This window comes from Dinoponera quadriceps, unplaced genomic scaffold (genome assembly GCF_001313825.1).
Source record: "Dinoponera quadriceps isolate SergipeBrazil2010 unplaced genomic scaffold, ASM131382v1 scaffold2600, whole genome shotgun sequence".
Taxonomy (NCBI): Eukaryota; Metazoa; Arthropoda; class Insecta; order Hymenoptera; family Formicidae; genus Dinoponera; species Dinoponera quadriceps.
In genome coordinates this window covers 1976911-1988870 of record NW_014556795.1, presented here as the reverse complement: position 1 = coordinate 1988870, position 11960 = coordinate 1976911, and the positions used below count along the sequence as shown (strand labels likewise).

At 44.3% G+C, this 11960-nt stretch overlaps 2 protein-coding genes across 2 annotated transcripts; both read left to right on the top strand.

Annotated features, from left to right (window-relative positions):
• The first annotated feature begins 467 nt into the window (after positions 1-467).
• On the top strand, positions 468-2753 carry LOC106748169 (ribonuclease P protein subunit p30). The gene is made up of 8 exons (XM_014626417.1): positions 468-685; positions 1143-1244; positions 1330-1541; positions 1750-1818; positions 1933-2133; positions 2287-2354; positions 2487-2566; positions 2633-2753. Exons 2-8 carry the CDS (start codon positions 1145-1147, stop codon positions 2743-2745), a joined length of 843 nt encoding a protein of 280 aa, XP_014481903.1. The 5' UTR covers positions 468-685; positions 1143-1144; the 3' UTR covers positions 2746-2753.
• A 1024-nt stretch (positions 2754-3777) lies between these two features.
• Positions 3778-10768, top strand: LOC106748155. Its single transcript, XM_014626400.1, has 5 exons — positions 3778-4024; positions 5104-7974; positions 9075-9904; positions 9997-10140; positions 10538-10768. The coding sequence occupies exons 1-5, from the start codon at positions 3778-3780 to the stop codon at positions 10766-10768; spliced, it is 4323 nt and encodes a 1440-aa protein (XP_014481886.1).
• The last annotated feature ends 1192 nt before the right edge of the window (positions 10769-11960 follow it).

The window sequence follows — 11960 nt, the reverse complement described above, 5'->3', positions numbered from 1 at the left end:
TGTATTTTGGCAATTAAAGGTGACGCAATGGAGCGCGAGGATTCATCTTCCTTGATGTGTAACGGCTGATGATACAATTCTCCTGACCTCATCCTCCAGAGTGTCAAGAGATAGAGAGAAAGAAAAATGGTTTCGCCGAGTCAATCATTCGTAGTGACTATTCATGCTAGCCACATGTCGTTCTAATTTGTATGCCGAGATCTTAATACACAATCCTTATATAATCTCTGCGGGTATAATTTCTGCATTCGTTCTCGTGTAACATCGTTTGTTCAGTTTCGTACCCAAGTTTATGTTGCAATTAAACTTTGCAAAGGATCGAAGAAGTCGGTCTCGAGGATGCGAGTGCGAAAGTTTCGAGGACACGCTCGCTTTGCATTCAAGCGGAATCCAAATTGCGCGCGTTCGGCCGCGCCTTCGGCGCATGAGCTTCGTCGACTCAAGCAATATGGCGAAAGTTTCCCAGTTATGCGAATAACCTGTTCCGAAAGATCCGTGTAGTTCTCGTAGTAATAGAAAATTACTGCGCACAGTGCTTCGTTTGTTTTCTGTTCTGTTTAATAATAAAAGTATTAAAAATGTCGTCAGTCAATATCGGTTATGTCGATATGTTTTAAAGAAAAATATTAGACTGTTTACTATTGAGTAATAGCAACACACGCTGCAGCACGTGGCTTATTTATATGTGAATGTGATATATATATATATATGGTATGACTGGAATAAAGTGTCAAACTTTGAAAGCATCATTTTTTTCTCTTGTGAAATTATAAAGAAAAATCACATAAATATGGTCTGAAAACGCTTTTTCTTGAGATATCAAATTATTTTTGTTACGATAGGATTAGGCAAGAATATATATTATTCATATTATTATTATTTTATTTTAAGAATAAATAATAATAACTTTTAATCGAGTGATTTGACTTGATATATTGGAATGTGTAGCTTGTAGCGAATGGAAAAATGATCAATCTCTAATTAGGCATTTAATAGTTGGGATAGTATTTATTAAGATGACAATAAAAAGTATCCATTCATATGATCTTTTTCATTCTGAAGATATATGAAGAATATACTTGTAAAGTTTGGTTACTTCTATTTTAGTTACACTCTGTATTTATGTCATTTGTATATCGCAGATATGGATTTTAAACTGAGCAATGGTTTCTTCGATTTGTGTGTAAATATATCGAACAATGATCCTGTTCATTTAAAAAATGTCTTATTAAGATTGCACCAAAGTAAGTTAACTATGAAGTAAAAAATAGTTTGACAATAGTTTGACCTAGTATTTTCTTTACTTGATAAATTTATCTGTGGCATCAGTGGGTTACAGGACAGTAGCATTGAATCAAATTCTACATGAAAATGTCTTCGACGATAAAAAGAAGAAAAAAAATGATGAAAGTAAAGAATCATCAAGTATGGTGCCAAATCCGATTGATGTGTCGAAATTGAATAAGGAATTTGAAGGGAAACTACATATACTTAATAGGATAACATTTATTTGTTCAAATTCCACGAAAACACATGCGGTGGTATGTTTTCGTGTTAGCAAAACCTTTATCATCAACATTAATATAAATATACTTGCGCAATATATATCTGTTTAATATATCAATATATTTCTATTCTAAGTAAATTTTGCAAGCCTTTAGTTATATAATTCTAAAAATAGGAGACTCATGTATATACAGAGCTACTAATATATTTTTAGTTTAGTAAATAGTTATTTTATTATTACAGGCATATTCTGCAAATCTAAAGAAATATGACTTGTATGCCATTGCACCAACTAATGATGATATGTTGCAGGTACATATAAAAATGTACATTTATTTCTTTTTCACAAATATTATCATTTATAAGTTGATTTCTCTCAATATTTTCAATCTTTGTATATATTTTGTATCTGTTTTTTTTTAATAGTTTGCATGTACACAAATAAATGCAGATTTGATTACAATACGACCTTCAGTTTCTGGTGTAAAAATGAAGAGGAAGCATTATCAGCAGGCAGTGGAGAGAGGTTTATCTTTTGAAATACAATATGCAGATCTTTTAAAACCAGAGACACGTAAAATGGCTATTTATTATGCTCATTGGTTTTACACATATGGCAGGAGCATGGTGAGCACTTAATATATACTAAGTATACCAAATATTCAATTGCTAATCAAATATATTTAATGTAAAATAATTAAGCTACATCTTTTAAAAATACATATAGCTCTATAAGTGTTATATATATATTCATCACTTTATATTTTTTATATATTACAGAGTGTGATTGTATCTAGTGGCGCATATGATGCCAGTTATATCAGAAATCCTTACGATATCATAAATCTGTATCCTTTAATTTATTATAGTAATTATTACATTTATTTTATTACGTGAAAAAAATTATGTTGATTTTTTTTTCCGTGTAGACACTTTATATATATATTCTATATTATCCATCATTATTTAATTAATATTAGTGGATCTTTATTGGGTTTGAGCGAGGAGAAATCAAAAGCAGCTATATTAAAGCAATCTCAGCTTCTTATTTTAAGAGCAGGTAAAATTGCGATATAATGGAGCTCATATTTTATACGAAATGATTTTGTTGTTTCGTTTATTGCAGAAAGACGACGTTGCGGCAAAGCGGTGTTCACAGTGGAATTTACGGAAGAATTGACGGAAGAATCGTCGGAGGAGTCGTCGGAGGAGGATATGCTCGTAGAAGAATGTTTATAGAGAGAAAATGTCTGTTTTATTTATATTTATATTTGATAATATATAGTCACATTTTCTAAAACTCAATGAAGTTAAATCCCTCAGACGCTTACTGCCCTTATCATTTTTATAGCAATGATAGCGATAATTTCTATCACAATTCATTCATGTTCCTCAGTAAATTCCTCTTAGATTTGTCGTGAACAACGATTTTGAAGTTATAGCTTAATAACAGTCAATCTACTAGACTTGAGTTATTTTTTATCGGACCTTAAGGGCGTACAAAATTGCACCGGATCTAGAAATGTCGCTTATCCCACTTACTAAATGTTGTTATGTCATATTATTTTAAATTTCAGGTTGCAAAGCAATTCGATGATTTATCTGATATAGTTAGGAACTAACCATATGTAAGCAAAAAAAATCGGTTTCTAATAAATAGCAAGAGTTCAAAGTTGGCGTTAGAATTGCTCGATACGAAGCAGTCCGAGTAACGGACTGACTGGTGCCATCTAGCGATGCCGCGGAGAGGCACGTTAAGCTGTCGGGTTTGAGTCTCGGCTAGATGGGGTTTGAGTATCGGCTAATTGACTCGCTCGACGGCAGATAGAGGCGGCTACGTTCATCCCGCTTGAATAAACGACTATCACTACACAGAGTCGAGTCGGAATTTTTTTTTAAATATTAACGTTAACTTTAATTTTACTACACTTAACGTAATGCATTTCGGCAATATATAATATCGCAACGACGTTATGGCCTTAATTAATATCCTTAAGTAAATATCCGTCATACCCGGCGAATTTAAATTTCTCAGACGTATCAGCGCGCTACGGATAACGTAACGGACGACGTAATTTGACATGCGACAGCATAACCAACCGCAAAACCGCAAATTGTTGAAACGTTTACAATACGGTGTCGAGAAGTTTCGGTCGACAACGTCGCGGCATTTCTAACGCTGACGGAATTCCCTTCGTCTTGCAGAGGCTGGTAACCATCGACGACGGAGACGGCGGAGGATTCAGCTTTGATCCGAGGATCAAGCGGATCATGCACCCTACGACAGCACGATCGAGCCGATCATCTCTACATCACCCTCGGTTATCCCCGGTCCCAAGTCCATCGGCTGCCTCGTCCGTTTATCAACAAGCACAACGACAACAAATTTTGTACGCTCCTATCAGTAAACCAATGGTGACCCTCCAGCCATGTGGAACAGCACTTCATCCGTCGTGCATTTATCCAACTGGTCAACCTCATGTCGAGCTGTCGAATTCTGCTGCTATACATCCTCAAGGTTTGAAAGATAACAACTATAATCGATATTGTTAACTTTGTTACTTCACGGAGAAAGTATTTTGTCTATATTTGATCTTTCGATTAATTTCCAATCACTGTTATATTGATTTGTCCAGGTTCTTCTACAATAAGCGATGATAGTTGTTATTTTAAGGAAAGTTTAAGAAGATTACAGTGTTCTAAAGAGAATTGCAAAGGTGATGATAATAATCAGTTGTGTGAGCTAATTTGTGCGTTTTCCATCTGGAGGTTGCAACAGTGCACAGTAAAGAAAGTTTTGTCTTAAATTTAACACCATTTTACATGTCCCAAACAGTCCATACAAATTTTTGTGCTGATTTATAACATGAATATGTTGAAAAGTAACGTAAATATTATCTAAAAAGTTAGCGTAGAATTAATGCCCATTAAGCAAAGAACATTCAATCAATCTTTTGAAATATCAATCTTGTGATCTTTGTTTAGATTTTATAAATATCTCGACATAATACTTTATAAATGTTTTTAAACTGTTACTTGGTGATGTAATATTCATAAGTATTAAAATCATAGTGTAGAAATATTATATTTAATGTTTGGGTCAAATATTGTTAATAACGATGTTGTATATAACATTAAGAACGATATATTGTAAAAGTCACATGTTAGAAAACGTCATTGTAATAACATCGTATTAATTCCTTGCTTACTGGGTATGTTGATCCTCTATCTATATAAAACATATTGTTTTAACCCTTACAAATGTTATTTGAACACTTACACATATTGAGTATCGACTCAGCGCAAAATACATATTGAGACAACACAAATGTGTGAAATTACCACATACAGCATATGTGAAAACTTGAACGCGAAAAAACATTTTCAAACAAGGATCGATTTTGACACGAGTACGAAAGGTCTATTATTGTGTCTAAAACCTAATCTACAATAGATATTTTAAAGCGTTGAGAAATTGATCAGTCACAGTTTTAATCATCCTCTTCACGTCCGGCTGTAATTGGTCAATTTCTCAAGGCTTAAAGCTCAATTCTACCTATTGTAGACCAGGACTAACGATTATAACGTTCGGGGCAGGTAAGAACAACCGATGGCAGCACAGCAAGAACAAGCCGTCCCGCGGCCAGCAACACTACCAACAGCAGCAGCAACTCTCCTACCCGAAACCCATGATGCTCTTTGAGCAGGCTTCCACCAGCGTCGCTCCGGCGATCCCTCCGTCCACCACGTCCTTCTTAGTAGCCTCTTCCACGTTCACCCACGGCCCCCTGCCCGGCGAGCACTACGGCAACAGTTCCGGGGTGACGCACTTGCTGCCACAGCCGTACTTCAAGCCGCCCGACATGGCCTTCTGCCTGATCCAGGACAGAAATGCTCAGCAGCAGCAGTCGCAGCAACAGCCGATGCAGGCCTCCTACTACAATATCTCAGCGACGAACGCAGCCTGCAGCCTGCAAACGGTGAACGCCAGCCCGTCCTTCCCGCTCGCCAGCATCAGTCCCTACAGCAGCCTGGCGACCTTCGGCAACAATCAGTTCCCGGCGTCGGTGCAGCCTTCTCCGCTCTTCTCGAGCTCGCCCTTAGGTCTGGTCTTCGGCCCGCGGGACAAGCCGACGCTGCCCGCATTGGAGTTCCCGTCGTTCAAGCACAGCAGCGGGCCGCCGAGCGAGTCCCGGGTGAGCCCGATCGGTCGGCAGGAGGGCAGCGGTTGGCCTCCCGAGGACTCGCAGGGTGACGAGAGGAGCCCGGAGCCCGGCGAGTCCTCGGCTGTCCCGGGCGTCGCGAGGACCGACGAGGAGCGCTACTCCGACGCGTCCTCGGCCAGCTTCGACTTCACCATCGAGGCCGAGAAGATGGTCTCCGCTCTGTGCAACACCACGTCGTCGAACGACCTGACGAAGGAGGAATCGAGAGCCGGCGATTCCGCGCCGCTGTACAGCGGCGCGGGAGACAACGTGTCCAACAAGACGGCTTGGTTCGCCGAGCTCTGCCCCGAGTACGAGAACGGCACGTCGATAGGCGTCCAGACGGACGGCCCGTGCGCCGACAGGTCTCAGTACCCGGAGCTGATCCGGAAGACGGCTTACTGGGCTTGCACCGAGGCCGAGCTCGTCCTCGGCTCGGAGCGAACGGATCCCAGACGGGACTGGTTGACGTGCCTGTCGTCCGCCACGAAGACCGCGATCGCCAAGTCCTCGACCTGTATCCCGGTCTACGCCGGGGACCGGGTCTTCGCCGACGACCTCATAAACGCGCTGCTGCGCATCAGCAACGGCTGGCTGAGCCTCGACAACTATCTGAACAAGCAGCACTTCCCGAACCTGCTGGACCGGCTGGAGCCCGAGTTCGTCGCGCGCTTCCACACGTGGCAGGAGAGCACGCACGAGCTCCTGAAGCAGATAGTGAGGACGTTCGCGAGGCTCGGCGAGAACGAGGACGTCGAACGCAAAGAGGTCTCCTCCTCCTCGTCGTTCCCGGGCGACGTCTCGCTCTACACGAATCGCGACCTCTTCGCACCCCCTCGCTCCCTTCTTCAGCAGCGGAGAAGCGAGAAAACGGGCTCTCGGGGAAGCCCGATGCGCGACGAAACGCGGGGCTTCCGGCAGGAACAGCACTCGGCGAGCCACAAGGAGAGCAAGCTGAGAAGCAAGTGGACGATCACCGAGAATCTCTCGTCCGTCGTCAGCAGCGCGAACAAGTTCCGCGGCAAGAGGTTCGCGCAGAAGTCGCTGAACGCCGAGTTCTGTCAGCTGAGGGACAAGGTGATGGAGGGCAACGCGCCGAAGGACAGAAGGCAGGCCTTCGACAACGTCGAGTCCGTCGGATCGCAGAGCTGCGCGTCCTTCGCCGGCCCCCTCAACCCGGCCGTCCTCACGTGCGGTGGTTACCCGTTATCCGTGAACGAGTACCCCAGGAACGCCGAGCAGTTTCGCGGAGTCAAGAGGAACGCGAGTCCAGTTTACGTCGCAGGCAGGTCGCAGGCCGAGCAGATCGAGCTGCCGGCAGTGCCCAGAAGCAAGGTGACCCTGCTCAGCCAGATCGAGCCGAGGGCCTTCGACAAGGAGTCCAAGGAGATGGCGGCCAACCTGTCGGCCTGGTTCGCCAGCATGCGGAACGCCCCGAGCGTGTCGGCGAGCTTCGAAGAGGCGAGCGAGGAGCCGGCGCAGCGACTGTTCGCCAAGCAGGAGGTGCCCAGGTATTCGTCGGCGAGGCAGCAACCGCAGGTGGACGCGAATCGGCAGTACCAGGCGCTGCAGAACCTGCCGAACATACAGAGCACACCCTGGGCCGCGTGCAACTTCGTCAGCGGCCTTCGTCCACGGGCGCAACACGCGGCGGAGGAGTACGACAGCTCGGAGGACGTGCGGGTCTACATGAAACCGGGCAGCTACAACGTGCCGAAGAAGAGGCATCAGAGGAGGTCCGGTCGCCGGGCGGACAATAACGCGAGCAACCATCGCAACGGCAACAAGACGAGGAACGTGACGATACCCGCGTCATCGACACCCCTGTCGCATCTGAACGCGCCGCCGGCCGCCAATATCGGCAACAGCACGCTGATCAAGACCTCCTTCCCGTCGGCCTCGCAGCTGCCCGCTCCTCTCTTCAGTCTCGAGAATTCGCCCGGGATCCTGAAACGCGCGGAATCCCTGTCCCGGGATGCTCATCGGGACGTCACGTGGAAGGCAGCCTGCGCCTCGGCCGAGATACTTCTCGAGGCGCTCAACGTCAAGGACTGCGCCGGCACGTCCAGGAAGATCGACCGCAGCGCCGAGAAGAACGAAGATGACGATGCTGGTGGAGCGTTGACGTCGCACCGGGCCGATCCGAAGCGCACCGACGTCGACTCGTCCTACGAAGCCTCGGAAGATGATTCCGGCTCCACCTGCAGACTGTCGCCCAGCACGAGCGTCGTGTCGATCGAGCAGTCCTGCGACAATGAGAACGGTAAAGATACGCGTCGATCGATTCTCCACGTAGATCAATGTTGCGAGTTGTCCTCGAGTCCATCCGGCGCGCCATGTCGCTCCTCGAAGTCCTTCCACCGCCTCTTGCCGCTCGCTCCGATTTGTTTTAGGATTGTTTGAGCAATACTAACACACGTGGGACGTCGCACAACATACTGTATAAACTTAAGGAGCGTGTTTCTGAATTGAACAAATTGATCAAGACCAAAAAGATGATAATGGTGAATTGAAATAGAAAATACACCCCGCAAACTGTATCCCCCGTATTCTACAATTGTTTATAAACGATAGTACGGTTCTTAGATTTTTTTCTTAGTTTGAATTTATTTCTCTGAAGAATAGAAAATAAAGGAAACGAAGATTATAGTCGACGATCAATGATGTTCTTTGTGCGGCTACTTAATCCATTTCGGACCATACCGTTTTGTATATTGATGTCAATCTGAATAATTTATATGATCTTTATATTTTCTTTCTTTTTTCCACTTTTAGCGAAACAATATTCCAAAAAATTGTGCTACCATTTATAAACTTTAGATACTTGTAAACGGATAATTCCGAATTGGAACCATGTTTGCAGGAGGTTTTCTGTTTCAATTTACATCAGAAATATGCTCCTTAAGAGAAATTAGTCTCAAATCAAGAATAGATATTCTCACGTATAAACAGAAATATCATAATCTTCTTAGGAGACTTTTAGTCTTGGTTTGATTGAATTTATATCGATGCGAGTATTACTTAAACTCAATTCGAGGCTAAAAGTCTTCTAAGAAGGTTATAATATTCTTGTTTATATATAAGAGAAGATATCGATTCTTGATTTTATTCCCGCGTATGGTTCATGAAATATTAATACACCTGCCCGATACAATATTTCACAAAATATCGTACCTTATCTCATTCTAAAAGGAAAGAAACGGTTAATTTCGTCGAAGTGACGAATTTTCCTCCCGAGGGCTTGAATAGATTTTTCGATTGTTAAAACTACTCAAAATGAAAAACATCGCGATCTTCTTGCACCTGACGATAAAACCGCGATGAGATAATAATAAGGTAAAGCGAAACGATCCTCTTATAAAGAAAAGACATGTTCAACAGCTCTCAGTACGAGAACGAACGTCAAGACGGACTCCTGGCTGATAAGGACTCTCAATAACGCGAGCATCGTCGGCAAACGACGCAGCGTGGATCGACGGAGTTCCGGGTCTTCGAACAGCTCGGTGATCACGGATGCAAAGCCGAATCCGATTACGTCATCGTCGACCGCGGATTCGAAGATTCCGGCGGCGAGCATCGACAGTGAATACCCGGCCATCTTTTCTCGCGAACACATCTCGCGTTCCCTCCGAATCAACGACGAGACGTCGGCGAAGGAGTCGGAGGGCTACGTTGGAAGAGCCACGTACTCGGAAACGGTGCGAAGATCCATCAGGTCGGACAACGCGCATTCGAGCAGAAAGGAGTCGTACAAGGCGTGCACGGCCGGTGCATCGGCGAGCTGCGGTGCGCAGGTGGTACCGATCCCCGGTCGGAAGTGTCAACGGAAAGACCCGGAACAGTCTTACCAGCTTCTGCACAAGTCGCAAAGATCGGCCGACAAGAGATCAGCGAGGAACAGCGCGGACGATCTCCAGTTGGAGGAGGAATCCTGCGCGAAAGCCGGCAGCACGAGGACCACCTACGGGAAGAAGAAGGATTCGGAACACTCGGAGAGCAGGTGCGCGAATAAATCGGCCGACCGTGGCTGGTCGGTGTGGTACAGTTCGAGGAGAAAGCAGAGCCTCAGTCCTCTGGCGCTCAGCAAGCTGGAGATGATCCATCGGGCTGTTTGGCAAATGGACGAGGCGAAGATTTTCAAGCATCCGATCCCGTGCGCCGACAAGGACGGCCAGCTCGCGCCCGTGGGAGCGGTCGGCTTCCGAACGAAAGATGCGGAGACGGTACAGTTAGTGCTTTAAGATCGCGCTCAGCGATACTCATCACTCTCTCGTGGGCTTTGCAGATCGAGAATTACTGCAGAACCGTCAAGAGTCCGATGTTCCTCGAGATCGTTGACTACAAGCTGAAGAACCGAGTTTACCACAAGGTCGAACACGCCGTGAAAGATTTCCGTCATATCATTCAGAGCGCGAGATTATGCCATCAGGTTGGTCTCGTTGCCTCTGTGTTTTTCCTCGATGTTTCATTCATACGGGGGACCGATCTCGATATTTCGAGGAGAGGCTCAAGGAGAGATTAGCTGTTGCAAAATTTCCCTCTTTAGAAGGGTGTGAACATTCAAACTCGAGTGTATCGAAGCGTCGAAGCGCTCTCGTTTTAAAGAAACTCGAACACCTGTCTCTTTCTCACGAAAAATGTCGCGGCCTTTGCGTCAGGAGTAGAAAGAAAATGGGAATCCGTATGCCGTGTAAAAGCGTATAAATCGTCGATTTAACGTGCACATTTGTTTTTACGATCTATCGAATTTCCAAGAGATTTCAACGTCCGCCTGGCTGGGCTAGTGATCCTCAATTTGAAGCTTTGAAAGATTCGTTTCGTTACAGCACGACGACGAGCGAACGAAGAAAATTGACGCGCTTTCGAAGAAGCTGGAAGACTTGCTCGAGGAACATTTCGGTAACTGGGACTTCGGCAACATCACCGGCAGCCCGAGAGAAGATGCAACGGTGCGATATAAGACCTCCGGACAGAAATTGATCACAGGACGATACGACAGTACGAAAAAGAGTGTTACTTCGTTGACCATTGCGGAGGAGAATGCTTTATTTCATTGACACGCTGTGTCTCGTCGGAAATGAGAGAACGTCCAAATCGACTATCACATCATCCTCTACTAACGCAACTAGTATTACCGTTACATCGATGAAACACTGTATGTAATAACCTTTTCTAGTCACGAGCCATTTTGTATGATTATGAATATCGTAGGCGTTGCTTTTTTTATTCTCTCGAAGACCGACACCGTCGTGTCGGCATCTTCGAGGGACTTTCCCGTCTCGAGTTTCGAGGAGACGAGGATTCCCAACGATTTCGTTCATTTCGAAAAGTGCGTACACACACATACACACACACGCGTATTTTTCCCGCTAATCCTACTTTAATCTATATAACATTTCTAAGCTATAAAATACAATGATATTGCTGCGGAAAAAGGATTGTGCTAAACACGCAAGAGTATCGACCGGCATTGAGAATATGTTTCTGTAGAAGAAGATATTGCGCAATAGTAAAAAAGCATCGAACAACCACAATGTAACTTTCACGTTTATCGTTACGGCTATTGAGACATTTCGATCTCTTAACTTCAATGCTCCTGCGTTGAAGTGTCGTTAGATCCAAATGATACGATCATGAAATATATTACGCTAATATGTCTATTATTTGCATTTTCATTGCAATCTTATTTACGTTACTCGCGGCCTGATTTACTTAAGAAATACGCCGCGCAAATTGGCACGATTTTTCTCGCTTCCGGCGTCACCGAAGAATAGCCGATACCCAGATAGAATAAATTTTTAAAAGATACCTAAGAAAAATAGAACGCCTTTTAGATGCCTTTAAGATATCTCTTGGATATTTTGTTCTGCCCAGGTGGGAGCTTTAAAGACACGTTGATTCCGAGACACCCTGTCCGGTAGAAAAATGATTATATATGATTAAATCTAATTATATGAATTTTGCCCATCGCATGTGGTTATATATATCATCGTACATCGTCCAAACGAGAAAAAGAAAGAATGATGTTACATCATTTAATTAAGGATCGATATCGTGTGCTGTCGGATAAGCGCAAGTAGCCAGAAGCATTCACTTCGATCGTATCTACGTATTTTGTAAATAATTTGTAAACAACAGTATTGTTTCGTTGTGCTGTGACCGGATGTCACTAGCTTAGTGAAAAAATCAACGTTCACTCCCGACGAACCTGGAGAAGGAAAGTTCCCCACGGATCCCGTTGCCCGTCCA

Coding starts and splice junctions, on each gene's coding strand:
- LOC106748155 (XM_014626400.1), top strand. CDS start 3,778: ATGCACCCTACGACAGCACGATCGAGCCGATCATCTCTACATCACCCT. Junction 9,905..9,996: donor AGCTCGCGCCCGTGGGAGCG/GTCGGCTTCCGA, acceptor TGGGCTTTGCAG/ATCGAGAATTACTGCAGAAC. Junction 10,141..10,537: donor GCGCGAGATTATGCCATCAG/GTTGGTCTCGTT, acceptor GTTTCGTTACAG/CACGACGACGAGCGAACGAA.
- LOC106748169 (XM_014626417.1), top strand. CDS start 1,145: ATGGATTTTAAACTGAGCAATGGTTTCTTCGATTTGTGTGTAAATATA. Junction 1,245..1,329: donor CTTATTAAGATTGCACCAAA/GTAAGTTAACTA, acceptor CTGTGGCATCAG/TGGGTTACAGGACAGTAGCA. Junction 2,134..2,286: donor ACACATATGGCAGGAGCATG/GTGAGCACTTAA, acceptor TATATATTACAG/AGTGTGATTGTATCTAGTGG.